Source organism: Rhinolophus ferrumequinum, chromosome 6 (assembly GCF_004115265.2).
Source record: "Rhinolophus ferrumequinum isolate MPI-CBG mRhiFer1 chromosome 6, mRhiFer1_v1.p, whole genome shotgun sequence".
Classification (NCBI taxonomy): Eukaryota; Metazoa; Chordata; class Mammalia; order Chiroptera; family Rhinolophidae; genus Rhinolophus; species Rhinolophus ferrumequinum.
This window is the reverse complement of record NC_046289.1, coordinates 83,316,595-83,342,954: the sequence shown is the minus strand read 5'-3', so window position 1 is coordinate 83,342,954 and position 26,360 is coordinate 83,316,595. Positions and strand designations below refer to the sequence as shown.

The 26,360-nt window shown below is 35.6% G+C and overlaps 1 protein-coding gene across 1 annotated transcript in view; it reads right to left on the bottom strand.

The window, feature by feature from the left end:
* Window positions 1-26,360, bottom strand: part of PRORP (protein only RNase P catalytic subunit) — a 111,858-nt gene that overhangs the window by 69,577 nt on the left and 15,921 nt on the right. The window contains exon 5 of the mRNA XM_033107141.1: window positions 1,064-1,171. Coding sequence (XP_032963032.1) covers window positions 1,064-1,171 — 108 coding nt within the window. The remainder of the gene's footprint in view (window positions 1-1,063; window positions 1,172-26,360) is intronic.

The following is a 26,360-nucleotide window of genomic DNA, read 5'->3' as shown; positions in this document are numbered from 1 at the left end:
TAGAATGAGCCTTCCTAATTCTGAACTCTACCAAGCATCAGTGAGAATTTCCTGCTTCCTTTTCTGGCTTGGCCTTTGTCAATATTACTGCCTCACAGGCCCTTCAAGTACCTAAAAGACAAAAGTATTTTCAACTTGCTTTTGTGTGTCTTTTTGTTTTTTAAATAAAGGACTGAAAAGTACATACTTGACCATAAAAATGTAGGCACAAACATAAAGGAAAGGAATATGAAGAAATTTCTGTAAATCAACCTTTGTTAGTACTTGTAAGCTTTTCTGAGTACAAATGGCCAAATTGGACCAGAAGAATCTCTGAGAAAAAGCTTTTCAGTTGGTGGTAATTTTAAAGAAATAACAAAAGTTTAACTCCAGATGAATGGCCATAGATTGCCAATGATAAGAGCCGTAAGGTTGAAACCCTGGAGCTCTCTACAATCTAATTTTGATGTTATAACTGCTTTCTAAGGATTTACTGTACAAAATTAGCCTCAATTTTCTAATTTTCTAAATTGTAAAATGGGGATTAAAATAATTGCTCGCTGCTGTTATAAAAAATCATGATATTCCTATTAGAAACTACTATGACATTTATAAATTGATAGAACAAATGATTACCTTATTAAAAAAAAGAACTGCTTCGGTTAATTTACAAACATACTATTTGAAAAAAAATACCAAATGTGAGTTATGAATGATTAACATCTCTTGATAGAATAAATTGATAATTTTCAAATAGAGTGATGTGACCCACAGGGAAATGATAGAGTAACCCCAACGAGAGAGACCTAGGAGCAAGTTAGCTAACGGTTACAAAAAGGGCTGAACTGGCCCTTTATTACATGAACTTTTTAATCTCTCAACTCTGTGCAGCCTATATGAGCCACTGACTTGCCAGGGATGAAAACAATGACTCTTAGATGAACGGTTGGTCACTATGGCACCTTCGAGAGCTTTATTTTTAAAGGAAGGAAAAATGAGGAGCTGTGAGACACAAGGAAGATCACAAATGGGTACAATAAATATTTCGAGAGATTTGGAATAACAAAATAAAACTTGTACTTACAACTTGAGACTCACGAGCTTTAGGAAACATTTTGGCAACGTTGAGTCCATCGATGACAATATCAAAAGGAGGGCAGTATTTCACAAAGTTCTGAAATCTCTTAAGTTCCTAAAAAAGAAAAATCAGACAAAACATTAATAAGAACATAGTAAGGAAGCTATTGTAAACACACTGCAATGATTTTTATTATTGTTTTGGGAATTTAAAATATTCATTCCTGAAAAATACACACACACAGATACTTACAAAATGAAATCGGAAAAAGCCAGCCTAATAGATGTAAATGCATATAATTATCTGATACACTTTATAATCTAATAGTGCTTTACACTTCATAAAGTACTTTCCCACGTTATTTCATTTGCTCTCTAATCAGCGATCTAGTCTGCTAAATTGCCACACAATAGTCATGATGAGAATGAAATGTCAAAATCTCTATGTCCTATTGCAAGCCAAGAAGAAATAAAACCTCAGGTATGCCAGTCTACCTTATCTGTGTTGAAAGGTTCTGTAATTTCTAGCTTTTCTTTTGTCAAGAGGCTTATTTTGTTTACTTATGGCTGTTCTGACAAACTGAAGATTCATTCATTCATTTCACAAATATTTGTTGAACATCTTACAATGTGCCTAGCAGTTACCAAAGAGACAAAAACACCTTAACTTAATGGACCTTTCATTTTTAGTGAAGGAGACACAAAATAAACCAAATAAGTAAGTAAATCATATTAAGTTTCAGGTGTGATGAGTGCTATGAGGAAAGAAATGGAAGAAAGGGAGTTTCACTTCTGGTAATGATGGAGTAGTTTGTTAGATCACCAGAAAATAACGTAAGTTCTATATATATAACAAACAATGATTTGAAGCTAGAGAATGTCCAAAAGTAGGCAGAAACTGGAGGGAACACAAACTTTGAAAAAAGGTGTGGTGCTTTCAAAACATGTCTGAAAATTCTTTTGACATTCCTCCCCACTCAAAAAGTGGAGTCTTGTTCCCTCCACGTGAATAAGAGCTCTCCTATGTGACTGTCTCAATAAGAGGAATGTAGCAGAAGTGATGCTATGTGACTTCTGAGGCTGGGTGATAAAAGGCAATATAGCCTCCATCTGGCACTCCTTCTTAGGAATCTTGCTCTCGGAACCCAGCCATCGTGAAAAAGCCCAGGCAGATGCTATGTGACGGTCCAAATGAGTCCCCGGCAACAGTCAGGATTAACCATCAGACTTATGAGAGTAAAGACATTTTCAAGATGAGCTCAGCCCACATTTGATTACACTAGTGGGAGACACAAACAAGCAAGAACCACCCAACAGTCTAGTCAAGCTCTAGAACAATGAGAGATAATAACAATACACAGTAATAAAGAATTGTTTCTGTTTAATCCCACTACATTTGGGATAGTTTATCTACTTAGGGATAGCCAGAAAAGAAGGGAATTGCACAAGGTGAAATTTGTCTGTATATGACATTTTGCAAGAAGGTACTTTCCAGTCAACATGGTTAGCAGGGGCAGTTGGAAATTAAGCAGAAAGCTGAAGACTTACTGGTTTGAGAAATCAGAAGACAGAGTTCGGGGCTGCCAGAGAGGCTGAAAAGTGAGAGAGGGAATGCAAGAAAGGAGTGAACCACAAAAATCCGTGCATAAATCTACCCAAATGCTTGGCTAACTCTTGATGTGTACATGCATAGAAGAAACTCTAACGAGCCCAGCAGAAAAGAACAGATCAAAGACTTGAAAGACCTAAGGAGAGACTTCAGTTACCATCCACTAAAGGCAGACAGAGTCTGGAGTCTGAGTCTCAGCACGTTTAACAGCCTTCTAAAGCAAACAAAAATCAATAACCTCCAGAAAGAGATAACAGAATCTAGAGCCTTTGCAATATGTCATTCACAGTGTCCAATATATAATTAAAAAGTTAACACAAGAATAAATAGGAAAATATGACTCACAATTAAGGGAAAAGAAAGTCAATATAAATCAATCTAAGGTCCAGGTGCTGGAATTAGCAGGCAAGAACTTTAAAGTAGCTACTGTAAATATGTTCAATAATTAAAAGGAAAATATAGTTATAATGAATGCAAATAAGGAAAAACATAGACAAATACAGATGGTTGCCAACTTAACGACGGTTCAACTTACAAGTATTCAACTTTACAACAGTGTAAAAGCAATACACACTCAGCAGAAACCACACTTCTAATTTGGAATTTTGATCTTTTTCCGAGCTAGCAATGTGAGGTGCAGTACTCTCTCATGACACTGGGCAGCGACAGCAAGCCGCCACTCCCAGTTAAGCTTGTGATTACGAAGAGTAAACAAGCGATACTCCACAGCATATTGTGTTGCCAGCGTTTTTTGGATATTGTGTTCTGAGCACGTTTAAGGTAGGCTAGGCTAAGCTAGGATGTTTGGTAGGTTAGGTGTATTAAGTGCATTTTAGACTTACAATATTTTCAATGTATGATAGGTTTATCAAGACGTAACCCCAGTGTAAGTCAAGGAGCATCTGTAGAAACAAATATTCTAGGACCAAAAAGCACAAATGTGAAATATTCACAGGCTGGATTTAACAGCAGATTGGAGATGGAAGAAGTTAAGAGTCAGTGAAAACAAATGACAAAGCAATGGAAATTATCAATCTGAAGAAAAAAAGATTGAAAGAAAAAGATGAATAGAGCCTCAGTAACCTGTAGAACAATGTCAAACAGACTAATGTGTAATTGGACTCCAGAAGGAGAGGATAGAAAGGAGAAGGTAGAAAAAAATGTGAACAATGGCTAAAATATTCCCAAATTTGATGAAAAACATAGCTTAGAGACCAAAGAAGAAGGGCAAACTTAAAGCATGGTAAGTATAAAGAAAACCACAACCAAACCATAACTAGGCACATCATAGTAAGATGGCTGAAAATCAAAGATAAAGAGAAAATCTTAAAAGCATCCAGAAAAAAGGGATACATTACAAGTAAGAGAATGACACAAAATGACAGTTGAATTCTCATCGGACAATGGGGCCAGAAGACCATGAGAGGATATCTTTAAAGAGATGACAGGAAACAAACACAAACCCTCTGCCAACCTAGAATTCTATATCTAGCAAAAAGTTCTTCAAGAATTGAGGTAAATGAACACTCGGTTGTAGGAAGACCAAAAAAAAAAAAAAAAAGGAAAAAAAAAAAGAAAAAAAAAAGAATTGAGGTAAAAAAGTAAGGTGAAATATACATTTTCAGATAAAGGAAAACAGAATTCATGAGCAAACCTGCATCATGCTAAATGCTAAAGCAATTTCTTCAGAATGAAGGGAAATAACATCAGATGGAAGCTTGTATGTAAAAGAAGAAATGAAAAACATCAGAAATGGCAAATATATGGGTAATTATAAAAAAGAATATTTTTTCTTCTTTTAATTTCTTTAAGATATGACTGCGTAAAGCAAAAATTATCCTAACACTTAAGGGGCTAAAACATATGCAGATGTGGTATATATGAAAATAATAGCATAAAGACCAGGAAGTGATAAATAGAATTCCACTGTGGCAAGGTTCCTACATTTTATGTGAAATAGTAAAACTTAAACTCTTAAATGGATTGGATACTGTTAAGGATTCATACTGTAATCCCAAATCATACATTAAAAAATAAGGCAGAGGGGCAGCCATATGGCTCAGTTGGTTGGAGCGTGGGCTCTCGACAGCAGGGTTGCCGGTTCAATTCCCGCATGGGATGGTGGGCAGTGCTCCCTGCAACTAAAGATAGAAAACGGCGACTGGACTTGGGGCTGGGCTGCGCCTTCCACGGCTGGATTGAAGGACAATGACTTGGAGCTGATGGGCTCTGGAGAAACACACTGTTCCCCAATTTCCTCAATTAAAAAAAACCACTTATAGTTAAAAAAAAAAAAAAAGGCAGAAAAGGTATAGACAAAAAGCCAGCAGATGAATTAAATGAAATATTTAAAAAATTCTCATTAACCCCCCCCCCCCAGAAAACATAAAAGGAGAAACAGAGTGACACACCGAAAAAAAAAAAAGGTAGCGATACTTCAAAATGACAAGATCACCTGATCAGGAAGTCATACTCATAAATAAGAACAGAGCTATAAAATATATTAAGCAAAACTTGACAGAACTGAAAGGAGGAACAAATAAGTCTACAATTATAGGTGAAGATTTCAACACTCCTTTCTCCATAATGACAGAACAAGTAGATAAAAATCAGTAAGGACAGAAAGACATAAACAACACTAATTACTACTTTGACTCGATTGATACCTAGATTCGACACCTAAAACTGGAAGAACATTTATTCTTTTCAAGTATACATGAAACACCAAGACAGACTACAAACTCTAGGCCATAAGTCGCAGCACATTTCAAAATATTAAAATCTGAAATAGTACGTTTGCTGATCATACACACATACAATTAAATCAGAAACCAATAGCAGAAATATATCTATAAAAGTTCCAAATATTTCTAAGTAATACTTCTAAATAACCCATGGGTCAAAAAAGAAATTACACAGAAATTAGAAAATATTTTGTACTGCGTGGTACTAAAATATCAAAATTCATGAGATGCATTAGAGCAATACTTAGAGGGAAACGTATAGCTTTAAACGCTTATATGAAAAGAAGTCTAAGAGGGAACTGACTGCAATGAACTTGATCTAAGTTTTCCCTTAAGCTTAGAAAAAGAGCAAATTAAATTTCAAAGACAGTAGAATAACAAAGCACAGAATCAAAGAAATAGAAAACAGAAAAAGCGGGTGGCCGGATGGCTTAGTTGGTTAGAGCGCGAGCTCTGAACAACAAGGTTGCTGGTTCGATTTCCACATGGGCCAGTAAACTGCACCCTCCATAACTAAATTGAAAACAATGGATTGAGCTTGGAGCTGAGCCACCAGTGGGCAGCTGGTTGGCCCAGTGATTAGAGCAAGGTGCTTGTAACACCAAGGTCACTGGTTCGAGTCCACATGGGCCAATGAACTGCGCCTTCCACAACTAGATTGAAAGGCAACAACTTGACTTGGAGCTGAGCTGTGCCCCGCTTCACCAAGTAGACTGAAAAAAAAAACACCAAAAAAAACCAAAAACACAAAAACACAACGACTTGACATCCTGGAAAAACACACTGTTCCCCAATATTCCCCAGTAAAAAAAAGAAAACAGAAAAACAAGAAAATTAACAAGAGAAAAAACTGGGAAATACATGAACCGCAATCACTATCTCAATCATACTCAAAAATTATTTTGAAACAGATCATAAATCTAAACCCAAAAGCCGAAACTATGAAAATTCTAGAATAGGCAAATTCTTCACATCAGGATTAGCAAAAATTTCTTGGGCAACACATGAAGTCATCACCAATATTTACACAGTGTACCTCTTGATATGATGCCTCTGAGAAGGACATAACATCATTTTTTGGTGATATTCTTGACAAAAATGAATAACCTGAATCATAAGGAAACATCAGATAAAGCAATGTCTCAAACTGAGAGACATTCTACAAAATAATAGGCCTATAGTTTTTAAAAAGTTGAGGTCCAAGAAAGAACAAAGAAAACTGAGATTTTTATTGTAGATGAAAAGAGACCAAGGAACCATGACACCTAAACCCAAAGTGTGATCCTAGATTGGATCTGGGAAAGGGAAAACTTATAAAGTTCATTATTGGGACAAGTGACAGCCCTAAGTATCAACAATGGATTAGATAATATTATTGTATAATGTTATAAAGATGAAGAACTCCCTTCAGGCCAGTAAGTACATGAAAAGATACCCAACATAATTAGTCATTAGGGTAATGCAAATTTAAAACCACAGTAAGTTATCATTATACATCCACTAGAATGGCTAAAATTAAAAAGATTGACCATAACAAGTATGTGGAGCAACTGGAACTTTCAAACATTGCTGGTGGGAATACCAAACGGTGTAACCACTTTGGAAACCAATTGACAAGTTTCTCACAACATTAAGCATATATTTCTCTTCTAATTTAGCAATCCTACCACTAGGTAGTTACAGAAGAGAAATGAAAACCTACATCCATACAATGAGTTATACATGAATGTTAATAATGACTTTATTCCTAATTGCCAAAAACTGAAAATAATTCAAATGTCCATTAACTGGTAAATGAATGGGGGGAAAAAGTAGTAAAAAGAAAACTATTGATACATATAACAATATGGATGAATCTCAAAAATATGCTAAATGAAAAAAGGTAGACATAAAAAAACTACTTACATACTGTGTGATTCCATTTATATGAAATTTAAGACAAAATTATACCAACAGAAAGAATACTAACAGTTCTAGAACGTGGGGAGAGGGAACTGACTGCAATGAACACAAGAGAACTTTGGGGGGATGTGTAAATGTCTCTTGTCTTGATTATGAAGGTTATAATACAATTGCCTGCGTTTGTGAAAACTCACTGAATTATATATCGGCAAATTTTAGTGTATGTTAATTATACCTTAATAAGACTATTAAAAAACAAAAATAAATCCTAATACTATACAAACATACACATGTAATATATTTCATCTTTAAAATAACCATTGATCCATATGCATGCTTTCATTTCTCATTTGATTTCTTTAGCTTTTCTATCCCTGTCAACTCCAACTGTGCGGGACCAACCCCTCTCCTCTCCAGTCAGCAAAACACTATTTTAAAATTTCTCTGCTCAAATACATTTCCTACTAATGTTTAGAAAGTTCCAAATAATATCAAAACTAACTTAAATATTGGTTAGAATAGGGGTACTATTTTTTATGAATGGAAATAAAGTTATCAATGAGAATTAAAATAGTTCACATATGAGCATTTTTGCTCCACTCTGATTAAATCAAGGGCAATAAAACAAGTACATTATATTTCTAAAATTCCGGTTCACTAATAATTAACACGGACAAGATTTCCCACTACACTTCCAATTTATCATTTTGGTGCTGCTCTTAGTACTATATTATTTTCACCTCAGGAGTAATGACAAACTAAAGCATTCACTTCAGGAGTGATGACAAACTTAGGTATTTCAGTATTACTGGCTAAATGTACATCTGTAAAAATCAAGAGTTAAACTAGATAACTTATAAAATCCCCTTCCAGTTCTGATAGTCTATGTTAACAAGACTTGGAAATCCCTTAAAATCACAGAATGGAAAAGGGTACACTTGAGATGGTTTGTTTGAAAGGTGAGTCTCAGGAGCCTCTGGGTAGTCACAGGATGTGTAATGAAATCCCAATACAATCCCACCCAAAGACTATCTTCCTGATCCCTGTCTTCTAATAGACAGAAAACCCCAAGATGTCAGGTTGGGGTTTTTTTCCTATTACAAAAGCTCCACTTCCTAAGTGTGTTACTAGTCAGGGATTCGTTGTAATATTTCCAGTGGGCCTCCAAGATGCTCACTTTTCAAACTACACAGATTTATGTCACTGCCACTGAATCAAAAGCCACTGAGTACATCCTGCTGAAAAGGCATAACAAAAAGAAAGAGGTGACCTACTGAGACAGCAAACTCACTATGGCATAGGGCTTTACAAATCTGCAAGCTTAGCTCTTCTAATAGAAGGTAAATTTAAACGAAGAACAATTATTTCTTTGTAGGGCTACTACTAGGATTGTGCTTGTTTGCAGATTGGCTAATGATCTGGCATGTGAAAATCCACCAATCTTTTGATCATTTGTTTCTTGACTATTAATAAAAGAAGTGCTTTTTGGAAAAAATAACCCACAATTTTATTGAGATATAATTCACAAACCATTCAATTCACTTGTTTGAAGTTTACAATTATATTCACAGGTTGTGCAATGTCACCACAATCTAATTTTAGAACATTTTTGTCCCTTCTAGAAGAAACTCCATATTCATTAACAGTCAATCTCCATTCTACTACCCTATCACACAGCAACCACCAACCTACTTTCTGTCCCTCTAGATTTACCTATTCTGGACATTTCATATAAGCTGAATAATATAAATATGTGATCTTCTGTGATTGACTTCTTTCACTCAGCATGCTTTCAAGGTTTATCCATGTTGTAGTGTGAATCAGACTTCATTCCTTTTTAATACCGAATAATAGTCTATTGTATGGATATACTACATTTTATCCGTTTATCAGCTGAAGGACATTTGGATTATTTCTACTTTTGGCTATTATGAATAATGTTCCTATGAACATTTGTGTACAAGTTTTGCATGGACGTATGTTTTCATTTCTCCTGTTTATATACGTAGGAGTGAAATTGTCAGGTCATCTGGTAACTCTGTTTAACTTTTTGAGGAACTGCCAGAATGTTTTCTAAAGTGGCTGCACCATTTTACATTCCCAACTGCAATGTATTAGGCTTCCAATTTCTTCATATCCTCACCAACACTTGTTATTGGCTATCTTTTTTATTAGTCATGCTTGTCAGTATGAAGTGGTATCTCATTGTGGTTTTAATGTGCATTTCCCTGGTGACTAACGATTCTTACTTAGCATCTTTACATGTGCTCACTGGCCTAAAGGGTGTTCTTCGTTTTGTAACATATATGAGTAGGCTTTATAAATTCACATATATCTCCTTCAATAAGTCACAACTTCTATCATCTTTCCTCATTTCGTACTTTTAAGTTTAAATCTGAAAAGTATAACTTGACAAAAATTGTAAATACTATGACTTGAAACAGAGGTTGTTAATGCAAATGTTTCCAGGGACCAGGCAGGTAACATAAATAAGTAAAATGGGCCAAGTCTGAGAAAATAGAACAGAACAGGCAAAATGATAAATACTAGCAAATGGTGTTAAGTCTCATTGCCCAATATTTGACAGAAAGAAGAGAAGACTGTGACAGACTGGAGAATGTAGTTCCCCTAAAAAAGAAGCAACCCAATGTCCAGTCCAGTTAATTGTCACCACACAAAAATAAAGATTTGATTTTCCATAAAAGTGAAAAATCTGACATTTCAAAATATGTCAAATAACTTTTTAAGAGAATAAAACTCAAAGAAACTCAAACAAACAAAAAAAAACACATATGGGCTTGATTCTACCCTGAGGCCATAAGTTTATAATACATTCACCTGGTCAGTCAACAGATTTTCATCAAGTACCTATTATGTGCCAAATAATGTTCTCATTCCTAGGAACAGAACAGTAAACAAATTCCCTGCCCTCAAGGAATTTATATATTAGTGGAGGAAACAAGCAACAGAAGGTAACAAACAGATAATTAATTTCAGGTAGAGAAAAGTGCCTTGAAGAAAAACTAAGCAGAGGACGTGTTCCCACCGTTCTCCTTAGCCCCTCTCTATTTTAGATATAATGAAAGGGAAAGACCTTTCTAATGAGATGACATTTGAACAGACCTGAATGAAGTGAGGAAGTAAACCATGCTCCCTGGGGGGAAGAGCCTTCTAGGCAGAGGAAAGAACTGCCAAGGCTCTTACTAAACACCAAAGAGCATTGCATGTTTGAGGATTAACAACCAGGCAATTTGGAAGCTCAAAGAATAAGTACAAAGTCTTTAAGTAATTATGCTTTGAGTTTAAATTTTTAAAAATAAACTCTTGCTTATTATTATCAATATAATATGGAAAAGGTAAATAAATGTACAAGCAATTCTAAAACAGCTAATCAAGAGTTTTCAATTCTCGGGGTGGCCGATGGCTCAGTTGGTTAGAGTGTGAGCTCTCAACAACAAGGCTGCCGGTTCAATTCCCTCATAGGATGGTGGGCCACGCCTCCTGCAACTAAAGATTGAAAACGGCGACTGGACTTGGAGCTGAGTTGAGCTGCGCCGCGCCCTCCACAACTAGATTGAAGAACAATGACTTGGAGCTGATGGGCCCTGGGGAAACACAGTTTCCTAATAGTCCTCAATAAAAATTAAAAAAAAAAATTTTCAATTCTCTACCTCATGAAACTTACTAGAAACAATGAAGCAGAACTGATATTTGTTGTTTTGTGATTGTTACCTAATCATAAACGAGTAGCAAAATGATCCAAGGATGTGCAGCAAGAAAAATAAAAGAATGGTACAGCTTATACACTACATGACACATGGGCTCTAGAACAGAGAATCCAGCACCTGTCGTCAAAAAGCTGACTTCATAATTATAAATGACTCTAACAACGTACATGGCAGTAGAACTCGATTCTTCTATTTATTACTGCTCCTGCATTATGGATGAGAAAGCAAACAGTTTAAGCAACTGATTTTTCTCAACAAATGATATGAAAAGAGACACTAAAAATTCCTTTTTACCTTTCTACTTAGAAGAGGTTAAAACTTTTCAACTTTTTTTTTTTTAATTTTTTTTTTTTTAAGATTTTATTGGGGAAGGGGAACAGGACTTTATTGGGGAACAGTATGTACTTCCAGGCCTTTTTTCCAAGTCAAGTTGTTGTCCTTTCAATCTTAGTTGGGGAGGGCACAGCTCAGCTCCAGGTTCAGTTGCCGTTGCTAGTTGTAGGGCGCACAGCCCACCATCCCTTGCGGGAGTTGAGCCAGCAAACCTTGTGGTTGAGAGGACGCACTCCAACCAACTGAGCCATCTGGGAGCTCAGCAGCAGCTCAGCTCAAGGTGCCGTGTTCAATCTTAGTTGCAGGGGGCGCTGCCCACCATCCCTTGGGGGACTTGAGGAATTGGACTGGCAACCTTGTGGTTGAGAGCCCACTGGCCCATGTGGGAATCGAACCGGCAGCCTTCGGAGTTATGAGCATGGAGCTCTAACCGCCTGAGCCACCGGGCCGGCCCCAAAACTTTTCAACTTTTTGAAATGAAAAGTCCATATGTTTATGATGGTTTACTTCTATTCTCAGATTTTGATACAAATCTCACCAGGAAATAGATTGCTCTTACTTATTTTTAGTTAATGTCCTACTTTAGAAGGGCAACCAAGGGAAAAGAGGACTACAATAATGTACACTCAAAACTTTACATCATAAAACCAACAGTGATCTTAACATGTTAATTATACCACAAAAATCAGACATTTTCCAAAGAAAGGGAGTATTAAAACAACTGGCTTAAATCATAGTGGATATGGAAAAACAGGGGAATACCAGCTATTTTGGTTGGAAGCACTACTTTTAACATGGGAACAACAATAAAAAATGCATCTCTGCATCTAATGGCCAAATTTCTTTGTGTGCCTTCTTTAAACCCTGGGATCCAAATAAATCCTAAATAAAAAGAACACTAACATGACTGCCTTAAAGTTACCAGGGGAAAAAAATGAAGTCACATGTCTAGAAAATGTCACTGCAGTCTAACAACTAATAATCTAAGAAAGCTTATGCTCATTTAATAGCAAGCTAATGTTTCAGGAGATTTTTTTCATTTAGTAATTGTAGCTATAATTACTGTAGTGTACTATCCTATTTAAAAATACTCAGAATTTTATCTGAATTTTCTGATTCCAGTAAAATGGAAAAACAAACAAATAAAAACCCTTGCTGCTACAAATATCTAAAAATACTGGATAAAATATAACAAAAAGACTTAATGCATGGCTGAACTTGCAGAAAAAAAAGAAAGAAATCTCTAAGTGACAGAGATGAAGCCAGATCTGAAAATCAGAATGGAAAGGATAAGAGTTGATGCTAATATTGTCCAGAAGAGAAGTTAAGAGGAAAAATGGGAGTTGGCTTGTGAAACCCCTATGGGAACTGTAGATCTAGCAAATCTTGGGCCCAAATGAGGGGAGAAATTGGAAGTGAACTCCTGAATAAATGAGGAACCTTTACAAATGAGCACATTGATGTCAAAACACAATATACCAGCTTCTCTATCTCTTCCAGAGGTCTGAGTAGGGGGGAAAAAAATCCCTTATGTCTTAAATAGGTTTGGAATACAAATGTAGACAAACTGTATGATACAAATTCATCACACTCCACCAAAAAAAATTCACATAAAAATTGGTTCTAGCTAATAATATCTCTCCAGCACTTGGCAGAAGCAAACCCAAAACCTCTATGGAAAGACACCACCAACAATTCAGGAAACAAAGGGATTATTATAGAAAGAGCAAGTCCCTCTAACACTATACTCACCAATTTAAAATTATAAAATACAGTAGAAACAATCCACCAAGCGTAAATCCTCTGACATGACAGAAGGATTATAGCCCAAAGAACTCAGGATAAGGGACAATAGAAAAATCTACGAGACAATATAAAATAATTATATAACAATAATTAAAATGTAAAAGCAGAATCAGAACTGTAAGAAAAGTCAGAGACCATAAAAAACTCAAGAGGAAATTTTGAAAGAGAAGTTCTAAAATTAAAATTCTAAAATAATCAATACTAAATGGATGGAGGAGAAAGTCCAAATGTCCATCATCTGGTGAATAAACAAATTGTGGCATATGCATACACTGGGATACTACTCAGCAATGAACTACTGATACACGTAACAATACACACTCAAAAACTTTATATTTAAAACTAAATATACTGTAAAACAAACAAACAACATTATGTTAAGTGAAAGAAACACAGAATTACAGATTATATGAGTCTATTTAAATGAAATTTTCAGTAAAGGCAAAACTACAGAGACAGACAGATCAATGGTTCCAGGGGCTGTGGGAGGAAGTAGGGACTGACCTCAAAAGGGCATGATGAAACTTTTTGGGGTGATAAAAGTATTCTAAAACTGAACTGTGGTAATGATCACACAAGTGTATAAATTTACTCAAAATCAGTAAACTGTACTCTTAAAATAGGTCAATTTTATGGTCTGTAAATTATTGAAACATTAGGGGAAAAACCCCTAAATAGGTAGAGAGAATAGACACATCTGAAGTGAGAAGCAGATCTAACTTCTACTAGAAGATAGATCTAAAGTTACCCAGAATGCAATTCAGAGAGATAGAGATGAAATACATCAAAGAGAGTAAGAGATATGGAGGAGAATGTGTAACAGGGTCCAACAAATGTGTAACAGGAATTCCAGGAGAAGCAATATTTGAAGATATAAGGGCTGAGAATTGTTCAGAATTGATTCGAGACATGAAACCTGATTCAGAACGCTCAGTGAATTCTAAGGAAAAATAAATACATTCATCTATACACATCATAGTGAAACAGCAGAAGTTAAAAAAAAAAACCTTAAGAGCAATGAAGATAGAGAAAATCTATAATGGAACGAAAATTGGATCGAAAGCAAACTTCTCAACAGTAACTAAAATTGTGGGCAGAAGACAATGGAATACTATTTTCAAAGTATTGAGGGAAAACAGTAAAATCTACAGTTAAAACTCTCATTCAAGGAAACATTTTCAGACAAAGAATAAAATAGTTTACCACTCTTATCCTGTCACTAAAAGAATGTTATTCAGGAAAATGCCCAACAGGAAGTGAGGGGTTCAGTGAGAATGTGAGGACTGGAGCTATATAGATCTGTGAGTCACTGGCATACAGGTAGTAGAGAAAACCAGAGGAGTGGGTGACAATGGACAGGGAGAGTGAGTCAAGTAGGAGAAGAGGAAGGAAACCGGAGCCCTGGGAAACACCAAAAACTTAAGGGATAGGCAGAGGACATATTTTATTATTGTCCTCTTACTATAAGAGGACAAACTCAATTGTATCTGTGAAAAAAGAGCAATGAGCTTTAAGGAGAGAACAGCAAGAGATGAAAAGGAATCTGCAAAAATAAAAAACACAGGTAAGAAAAAACAAAATGCAACAGCAGAATTAAAACCTTCATTGAAAGCAAAGATTGGAAGGAATACACTAGAACATGAATTTTGTGAAATGCAGTACAAACTCTGAGAATTTCTATTAGAATGCAGAGGAAAAGAACAAAAAGAGAACGCGAAAGAACATTATAGATACCAAGGGCAGATAATAATCTTCAAGTTAAGCCTCACAAGGATGTTCCCAAGGAATAAATCAGAACAAAAAAAATGAGAGCTAATCATTTAAAATAAAAATTTTTCCTATGATAAAAAATATGTAAGTCATCAAGGACTCATGAGCTTCAGGAAAACTTAATGAAAGAATTCACCTAGTCTTCTTCCCACAAAATTTTAATTTTGAGGTTGATTTAAAAAAAATCCTACCGTGTTTCCCCGAAAATAAGACCGGACAGTCAGCTCTAATGAGTCTTTTGGAGCAAAAATTAATATAAGACCGGGTCTTATTTTACTATAATATAAGACAGGGTCTTAATATAATAATATAATATGATATGATACAATTATAATATAAAATAAAATATAATACCGGGTCTTAATTTTTGCTCCAAAAGACGCATTAGAGCTGGGATTGTCTGGCTAGGTCTTATTTTCGGGGAAATATGGTATATGCGTCCAGGTCAAATAATAATAACACAGAGATTTTTACACTGCTTTCCATGTGTCATGTAGGTCACAAAAATCTGGAAAAATAAGAATTCTAAGTGCTTCCATATATCAACTCTTTTATTCCTCTATTAACGGTATGAGGTAGATATTATCACTTTCCCCACTTAACAGATGAGGAGACTGAAGCACAGAGAAGTTAAGTACGTCACATAACTAGTTAAGTAGTAGGTTTAGGATTTGAAACAGAAATCTATCCTCTCATCGCTCCACTCTAACTCAGAACGACAAAAATCAAGCTGGGAACCCCCAAAGCCAGAAAACAACACAACTATGTTTGAAGATGGTGGAGCAGTCCTCGCATGGGCTTGAACCCCCTGGCACCTGCCTTGTAAGTTTTTCCTTCTTCCTGGACAGTACATATTAGTACGTTGTAGCCTATGTTCTTAAGCAAGTCATGCCAATCAAGACTACTGCCTTTCCCTATAGGGTACTTGCAAACAAGGGGAGAGAAATGCAAATGTCCTTCATGAGTCCTTTTTTTGGAAATTCTACTTGTTTTGATGTGGTCTCCCTAGCTTATTTAGGAAGAGATATCTCTCCTCCTGCTCCCTACCCCCAAAAAAGATTAATAAGGAGTACTGAATAGAAGTCTAACGAGGTATTTTTCAACACTACTGGGTCATGAAGTCCATTTAATAGGTCACAACCAGCATTTGGTGGGGAAGTAAACAATTAAAACAGAGTGTAATACAGGTAGCAAGAGCACATAATTTTTCGTATGTAACTTTTTTTCAGTTATAAAATGGGTTGTTACATAAAATGTGTTTTGTATTTGAGTTGTGGCCCAAATGTTTAGAAGAAACTGGTAATGGGACTCTGCCATATGTACAAAATACAATTTTGCCCCGGGGAACACTACTAATATATTTTATCATAGGCCTATAATATTTACCACTTGAAAGTTTATTAAAGGGCTAGAACCCCAGCTCTAAGGATTAGTTCTATCATATATTAAGACATATTATAAAACTACAATACGTAACCAAAACTGTGGTCATGTACAGAGATTAATGGATAAAAATAGAAAATCCAGAATCAGACACCAATGTATATGGGAATTTGATATATGCTAAAAATGGCATTGCAAACTAGTGGGGGAAAAGATGGGTTGTTAAATAAAATGTGTTGACACAACTGGGTAATTAGGTGGGGAAAAAAGATCAAGTTAGCACGACATACCTCATTTACACCAGAAAAAATTCCAAATGGATCAAAAATTTCAAGGGAAAAAACAAAAGTATAAGAATAGGGGACAAAGGGAGGATTTTTTGTTTGTGTGTGCTCGTTTTCAATAAACTAGTAGTGGAAAAAGCCTAAGTATGAAACTCAAGTGCTGTAAGAAAAAAGCCTGGTAAGTTTGCCTATTTAAAAATGTACATGGAAAAATACATCGTAAGTAAAAAAAAAAAAAAAAAGCCCCAAAGATTGTAATTCAGTTTTTCAAATGAAGGGCTCCTACAAAAATCAATGAAAAACACAAACAACCCTCAATAATTCAAGAAAAAACATAGGCAAGACAGAAGCGAATAGTTTGCAGAAAAGAAATACAAGTGGCTTTTAAATATATGAAAAGATGCTTGACTTACTCATTAAGAAAAATGTAAATTAACTCTATACTGAGATTCTATTTTTCACTTCAGATAGGTAAAGGTCAAACTGTTTAATGACACACTGGAACACAAAGGTCTGGAGAAACAAGAATTCTCATACTTTGCTAATCAGTGTATATGTATACTGATAAAATTTCTATGAAGGCCAATCAAAACTGATACATCTCCGTTGCTCCAGCAATTCAATTTGCAGGGATCCACCTTACAGCTGTCTTACAATATGCAAGAAATTACAAATGTGTAAGGTGATTCAGTGTCATTTTTGTAACAGTTAAGACTTAAAACTCCCAAACATCCATTCATATAAGACTGAATAAGTAATTAAATTATGGTCTTTCTACACAACGGAAATCTATACAGCTAGAAAGAGAAAAAAAGAGGAGGAAGAAGAGTAGAGGGAGGAAGAAGATAATCTCTTTTTTTGTCTTAAAATATAAAATGATAGCCCACTATAAATTATACAAAGGACTTTAAAAGTTGCATTAAAGAATTCTCAACCATCCAGACTCACAAGTTAAAGACACATGTTCTCTAGAAGCTAGGTATATTTTCAAATAGATTTCTGTACTCAATACCCAGACAGAATGGAATTTACTCACAAATATAGTTATTTCTTAAATCTTGCCTGGGCTGGGCTTTAGGGAAATAGATCTTAATCAAGTAAAGATAGTTTAGAATTAATTTTATTTTAAATTTCTAGTTAGAACAAAAACTGTATTCTTTTTAATCTTACTCTTTCCCTTTTGTATATCTTATCCTGACAGACCTACAGAAAACAGCTAAAACAAAGGCAAGCAAGATATTTTTCATCTTAGAATCTTGCTCCCAAATTGGAAAGGAACAAATCAGTCAAGGAAAGGCAGTAACAGGGCTTGGATCCTGCAAACCCAGAAATGCTGCTTACCACTTTTTTTTTTTTTTTTTTTCAAATTGTTTTCAGTTCAAGGAGTTCATCCACACTTACACACCCTGGAAATCCCCTCTGCTTTACAACCAACCAGGAACTGGCTCTAAAGTACCAATATAGTGCCTAACCCCTCCTTCCTTAGGAGCAAACAAGCAGAATATTTTTAAGTCCTTCCACTGGGTGATCCTCCCTTAAAAAAAAAAAAAAAAAATTGAAAAAATTGAAAAAATTGAAAAAATAAAAATAAAAATATTACACAGATAAAACTCACTGGAAAAATGTTCAAAAAGAAATCAGAAAGTAAACTTATTTTTTCAACAGGAGAAAGTCTTGAAGAAAAACTTAGCACTATACATAGATAGAACTTAACTAAAAGCCCTCAAAAAGAATTCCCAGAGAAAAGCACTTATAAAGAGGGTTGCCCAAGGCTCTTTTTAAGAATCTTTATAGATTTTACATTGTTCACCCTCGAAAAGTGACCAAACTCCAAATGTTTCCTTTAACAATAAGTTTGGATACCGTATTGTATCATTTTGTATCATTCTCCTCGAGGACTTGCCCAGCCCTCAGAGCTGTGAGGATGCTGAGAGCCTGGACTAGCCGTAAGCTGATCTGGGTTTGCATCTTGTCTGCTGGGCTATCCTCTAGCTTATAGGACTTTGATCAAGTCACCTCACTTTTCTGGGCCCCAGGTTCCTGAGGAATAAATTGCGGCTACAGATTTCAAATGGCTATTGTAAGGACTCAAAATTAAGTAATTTGACTACAAAAAGACTTATACGTGCTTTAGGTAGGTAGTAACAGTACAAGTTTTACCAAAAGTTTGCTAACATTTACAACTCTTTAGGTTTTAAAACAGATACCAGGGAAGTAACTTTCCCTGCTTCCTGTTCCTGACTCATAAATGGGCTCCTGTCTCCATACAGAGGTAGAGTACATGGATTCCTGTAAATAACAATAACCTAAGCATCCATACATGTAAGAAAAGCATGTCCACATTTCATTTGTCCCCAGGTTGTTCTGATTTAGGGGCCAAAGAGACTATTCAGCCCATCCCCTTCAGAAGGGCTCTAGATTGAGACTAGAACCATCGCCATTGCAGTACACATGTACGGATTCATAAATCACGTGTTCTCTGCTGGGGATGGCCTTGCAGTGCATCCTTGTAGATCACTTTATGCTTTACAATGTGCATGTATCTTCTGATTCTGTTATCCTCAGAACAATCCTGTGAGAAAACTGAGATGTAGAGGGAAAACACACCAAGTTAATTACGACAGAAAAAAATACAGAACCTCTATTTCTGACTCCTACTTAATGCATTACTTCATTGAGCTGAATGAGCTATTTGTTTAAAAAGCAGAAGAAACAATTTATCAGTTGTATCTGCAAAAGCCATCCAAGTTTTCAATTTTCCCACAGCAATGAAGCACAATTTACTATCATTTATGTTCAATTGTATTGCTAGTTAAAAAAGAAAATGGTTTGGGTTGTTTTTTAATCCTCTTTTAATGAGAAAAACTCAAGAATAGTAAAGGGAGAACAGAGAAGGGAACATGTTAAATCCCTGGAATTTCTAGTGCCTAAGTTAAACAATACTAATTCTGACAAATGCTAAGTAAGCATATGGTAAATCTTTGTGCATTGAATAGCCCATAGAAGCTGTCCACGTGGAGGGCAAAAAGGAAATGGGAAGTGACTTTACTCTGAAAGAAATCCAGTGAGAGTCAAACAGTAAGTAGGAAAGGAAAGAATACTGAGGTAAAAATCGTGGGGATATCCCGGGAACAGTCATTAGCTCAAATGACGTGTCTTGTACCTCTCATCAGTGGTTTTACCCTCCCCTGTCTAATTTACACAAATATTGAATAACTTAAGAGCAACGCACAACTGGAAGATGAGTCATTCCACCAGTAATCAATGAGATTAAGGGAAATTCTAATTTCCTGTGAACTTTGACACAGTTTGCATGTTTCATTATTCCTGTTAGCAATTACTTCTAATCCATGTTAGCATACCTTTTCTTCCTCTGCCATTAATTAAGCAAGTAATAGCAAGCTAAGTATTAAGCACTCTTCCACTCTCAAAAAACAACAAGCAGTTGCTTACATTGATCTGGCATTTAAAAGAGTAGCCAGGATTAAAGAAAACAATTTGGGAATCACTTGCACAAGGGAGAACTAAAGTTTAGGGAAAAAATTCCACTAGGAATACATAAAAGCTCTGGGTCTTCTTTCAGGAGAAAGATATATGCCCTCATTGCAGGGAAATGGGTCTTCTGCTCTAGTGAGGAAAGGACATGAAGGCCAGGAGAGCCCAATATTCATAAAGTCCTCTTAAAGGAGGCACACAGATTGTGGTGTAAGTCTTTGTGAACAGTGGAGTCAGCCTAGTTATAACAAGTCTGTGATGCTACGTAAATTAAGATGAGATCCTACCCGGGGTGGACATGTCACTGGCTGCTCAGCCCCATGTAGGGACTCCAAAGACCTAGGAAAACTGTGCTGAAATACACTGTACCTGCTTCTTCTCTGGCCATTTTCTAATACATTTCGGTGTCCTTAGCTATATAAACTGGGAATGTAATCTAATTTTAGCCTGAATCTAAGTGTGGTGTCTACCTACTATACTAGTCTATAACCTACCTAAAACACTGCACACATATTTACACAAAATTTCTGGGAGTTCAGAATCCCATGGAACAAAACCTGAAAACTACCAGGGTTAATCACAAAGCAAGGAAAGGAAGAGTTATGGTCCTTTCCTCTTTCCCCCAAATCCATTATTGTTCCTTTATTTACAAGGGTATTCCACTTTAAGTCTTACATCTCACACAATAATGATAAATTAAAAGTAAACACCTTTGGATTTAAATACTAATTCAGCTTCACTGGTAACACAGCCGACAGACAATGAATGCTGTGCTTTGGATCTGATCATTCAGCTCTGCTCGTTCCTGAAGTGATTTTTTTCAGTATATGTTGGTAATAATAATCAGTTCTTTACAAATATCAAATCAGTATGCTGTACACCTTAAACTAATACAATGTCATATGTCAATTATATCTTGATAGAACTGGAAAAATAAAATAAAATCATAAATATTTAATAACAATAATAATTCATTCTTGTTTTCTAATAATCATATGGAGTTTCTCTGATTGCAGAAGCAGAAGCCTTGTACCATCAACACAACACTGAGAAACTTGGGAAGAGGTCAGTTCAAAAATTTCTATCTGTAGGGGTGGCTGGATGGCTCAGTTGGTTAGAGCACGAGCTCTGAACAACAGGGTTGCTGGTTCAATTCCCACATGGGCTAGTGAGCTGCACCCTCCACAAGCAGATTGAAGGACAACTTGGAGCTGATGGGCCCTTAACACACTGTTCCCCAATATCCCCCAACAAAATTTAAAAACAAATGTGTCTCTAAAGGTCTGGCCCACAGTTAAATGTAGTACAGGTCCGTATATATTTTGAAAAAATGTACTAGTTATTAGGCAAGGAGATATTGACAACGACTGCAGAAAAGGTATTAATTTATGATAAGGCCTTTCTCCTTCACCGAAAGTTTAATAGCTCCTAAGTATTTACTCTACTAATAAGCTGTTTTCACTTCCCAGTGACATTGAACCTGGGCATAGTATCTCATACGGCTTTATCTTATTTTCCTGAAAAATATACCCTCTGCTCACTTTTCTCAGTTTGGAGAATTTTACAGGTTAAATAATTAGTTCAACTAAAATGATGGGAATTTATACGGTATGACTGCAAAGGAAATACAGTATTATTATTAATATGGCAGAACGCAATTTTCCCATTCATGGTTTTTCAGTCGGCTTGCAAAGAATCACAGTTAATTAAAGCAATGGTCCATCAAGAGGGATGCTTGCCTTTGAGACCTTAGTTATCTGCTAATCCAAATCATCTGAACAAATCTACCACTGGCACAAATGGAGTGAGCTAATTTAAAAAAATCAGCTGTGTAGGTAGCTCAATCCATACACATTCCACTCCCCCGATTATAATTCTCCAAAAGAATAGCAAGCACCTTAACAGCAGGAAATCACATTTTATTTCCCTGCAGCTGTATCACAGCTGAAGAAAACACCAAAACAAAGAGGAAATACGCCTGGAGATCTTATTAACAAAGAGTGGAAATCCCCTTACTTACGTCTCCCAATTAGCACTGCTGAGGACAGACTCTCAGGTTCAAATTTCCCTTCATGGAAGGCCTAACCACACTTAACCACCTGCACTAAAAGCAGGGGTATGCACACCAGAGCATTCCAAATTGCTACTTTAGCTATAGTTTTCACCACGTAATGGATTAACATGTACAAGTTTTTGTTGTTATTGTTGTTTTTTAACTCCAGAACTAATGTTAATATCCGTTTTGCAAAGCAAAAGCATTTAGGTTCACTAGGAAATCTCTCTCCAGCTCTTGATCTAAATTTCATCTCTCATGCATTTCATAAATAGAAAAAGGAATATATTACCATGTGCAAATGACATGACAATTTTCAGTATTTTAAAAATATTATTTGATTAAAGAAGGAGACTTTCACTTTCTATAGTGACATTCCTGAACTATTTTCATCTTTTATAATGAATATATGTTTGGGGAAAAATACTACAGAAGATGCTGCCGCTGCATGAAATTCACTAAGGGTGCACTGTTTTATAATCTCCCTCTTCAAAACTTCTATCCTGAAAGCAAATGTATTTATTTAATATGTCAGTTTTTAAAAAAGATTTTTACAATGCAAATTTCAAACATATATGAAAGTAGACACAATAATATAATGAATTCCAGTGAACCTAAAAACTACCTTTATCAACTCATGGCCAGTTTTGTTTCATCTATTCCATCCCCCATTACCTAGTTATTTTTGAAGCATATCTCAGACATCACATCATTTCATCCATAAATATTTTGGTGTGTAGCCCTAGAATATAAATAGTTTTAAAACACAACTCACTAGCATTATTACACCTAAAAAAATCAATAATAATTTCTTAATATCTCCAACAACTGGTGTTCGGATTTCTTTGATTGTTCAAATCAGGAATCAAAGGCCCATTACAGTCTATACACATGAATGGTTGATATATCACAAATTCCTTTTGATCTATAGGTTTTCTCCCCCCACTCTTCACTCACTCTCCTTGCAATTTATTTATTGCAAAAAACTGGGTTGATTGTCTTACAGATTTCCCATGGAATGGATTTGATGTTTGCATCCCTGAGGTATAATATGAGTATATCTCCTGTATTTCTTGCAAATCAGTCATCGGCTCTAGCTGCTTGATCAGATTCAAGTCTATTTTCACGTACCAAATTCTTAACTCTTCTATTTCCTAATTCTTGAAACCTTGGGGGAGAAGAATCACTGGCCAAGCCTCAACCTATAGGTAAAAAGTAGTGCTACATAATAAGGAGATGTCACGTGCTCTGCTCAAGATTTAAACAATTTCGAATTTCTACCTTAAGATATTAATGAAAGAGTGAGGTAAACAGCTTCACCACCAAAACCTCAACAATGATTTGATGCTCCCTGTCTTCCTTCCCAGACTGACACTGCTTGATACTGATTCTGCACTTACATTCTTCTAAATCACAACTACCTCTCCTACTCTGCACTGTCTCAAGGCTGCACTGTGAAAGACGACCTTGGAAAAGACCTTTTCTAGGAAAAGATGACCTCGTCTTAATTAACACATAACTAGGTTGCCTGGCGACAGTTAAGAAGTCTTTTTAACATTTCAGAGCTGGAAGGAGCCTGGGAGATCACGTAATCCAATCTTCTCTGTTTAAAGATCAGGAAACAAGGGAAGAGTAATAAGCAACTTTCCCACGGTTATTATCAAGATTATATTAAATGAGTTAATAGTTGTTAAAGTGATCATAATAGTGACTAGCATGTAATAAGCCTTATATAAATGTTTGCTTTTAAAAAAAAAGCATAGTTAAAACTAATTAAGAAGCAGAACTAGTATTTGAAAAGACCTCTTGCGACTCTTCAAAGATACAAATAATACTCCGTTCTACCTTGCATTTGGGGGGAATACTGTGTCCTACATATAAGTAAACATTCCAGATAACTGAGGAATGCTCCTTGAAACACCCAGTTTTCCTTTTAATCTTTTAAAGTCAAGATAATCCAAAATTGAAACTGTTGTTAGAAAAGCATTGCATACTTTCCTTTATCAAAGGAAGAACACCAAACAATATCTTCTTAAATTTCTTAGTGACCCAGTATTTCATAAGGAGCATAGGGAATCTTACTGAACAGAACTCATTCTGTAGAGAGTTGAGTTCTAATGTTAGCTCTGCTACTAACAGACTTAGCTTGGCAAAGTCATTTAACCTCTGTGAGGCCTAGCAAAAAAGTGATGCTACCTTCCTTGCTGGGTTATCACAAGGATTAGAGATAACAAAGATCCTAGCAAAGTACCTAACATACAGTAAGCATTTAGTAAATGGTGACTACTATTGATTAATTCAACAAATTGAGCATCTTTATGCCAAGCACTATTCTCCTTTATGGTAATACTACAGGGTTCAAACAGGCAAAAATTCCTATTCACATGGAGCTTCAATTCTAACATGGAGAAAAGATAGATAATAAAAACAAATAAAATATACAGTATTGTTACAGTATATATAACAAGAGTGCCAGCCTGAATCTGAGAGAGAAAAGATCACAGGGTGTAAGAAAAATGACACTTTTTTGCCCTTGTCCAAAAGAAAAAATAAGTTTCTCTTTTGCACACTCCCACCTGTTCAAACCTCCTAAATGTAAGGTGCCTTTATCCCTCTGTCTCTAGCTCTGTAATCTACATGAAACCTCCCACTCTAGCATCCTAAAAATCACCCATCCAATTTTAAAACAGCAGGGGTTTAAAACTACACCCACACATACACCCAATTCTCATTCCTTTGTAAAACACAACTCAGTTAGGCATCAGGAGGAAATGCACTACTTCAAGTTCATTCTCATAAAAAAGCTTGGATCCCAGTTGGTAGAATTTCAGCACGTGCTATATTAGAGAGAATAAAGGAGAATGAAGAAATAAGGGAAATAGTTGATGTTGAGAAGGCTACTGCGAGGGGTCAGCCTGCTTATGTTTTTAGGTTTTTACCCTTCCTGTAGGGTAGGGTAAAAATCTGAACTCATTGATTTTTCCAGAAGTTTCACATTTTTGGCCACAACTCTGGCACCAACACACACAGATGATCCAGAGATCACATGCTTATTTTCTAGTTTTCAACTGTGGAGCTGAAGAAGAGAGATTGGGGAATAGCATTAGTGATTAATTAAGTATGTATTCGGTAAAATGTTCACAAGTTGAGGACTATTTAATCATTAATGAGCTTTTATAAATAGAGAATTTAAAACGCGTTTTAAAACTATACTTTGCAGATAATTAAATTTCTTTCTTAGTTTTTAACTACCAAACCCCCAAAGTTTGCCATTTACCATTCAACATTTTTTTTTTCTTCAAATTTGGGGAAAAACCTTATAGTTCATCTTAGAGATAACCAGATCTTCAAACCCAGAGATGAGAGTGGAAGGTTCTGAAGACTATGACGAAGAGCTCAGTTAGTTCACATCTTTCATAGTCTGCAGCTGCCACTCTCAAATTAAGAAAACAAAACAAAACAAACCTACATTAGATCAGTTCTTATACTGACATTTCATTTAGGTCACATGTGCTGTCTTAAATCTGTAGTAAGAAAAACACCAGACGGCCTCCTTTCTGTCAATTAACTGAAGAGATATTATCAAGCAGAACAAATGGTTTGATTTAAACTTAACCCTAAAAACTCAATTAAATGTACTACAGGCAATTTGCCTTCTTCCAATTTCTTTTTCAGAAAACAGAATCCCAAGTCATTAAAGTTTTATTTAAGAAGTTCTAAATCACAGGATTATGGGAGACTGCTAGTGTGATTAAAGTTTCATTAAAAGTTCAAACTGTGGTGGGCTATTATTTCCTTCTTTAGGGTTGTCTATTTTGACTTTTTTTTTTAATTAATAAATATTATTTTTATGATTAGAGAAAAACACTTCCAATTTGGAAAGTGAAAAAAGATGATGAAAGAATTCTCAATAAAAACTAAAAGAGAATAGGAGAAACTAAACTGAAGATATGCTGAGTAGTGAGACTGCTGTCTTTGTTTTAACTTCCTTTGTTAATATGTTTTTGTAATTAAATTGAAGGAAAGACATTTTACTCAAACTTTTCAAATAGAAAGAAAAAGGAAACTATATCTAAGGAAGAGTGTTTCTAGAGCAGCTGTGGTTTGAGGACCCCTGGGCATCCCTAAGGCTCTTTCGGGGGGATTTGTAAGGTTAAAACCTATTTTTATAAGAATACTAAGATGTTATCTGCCTTT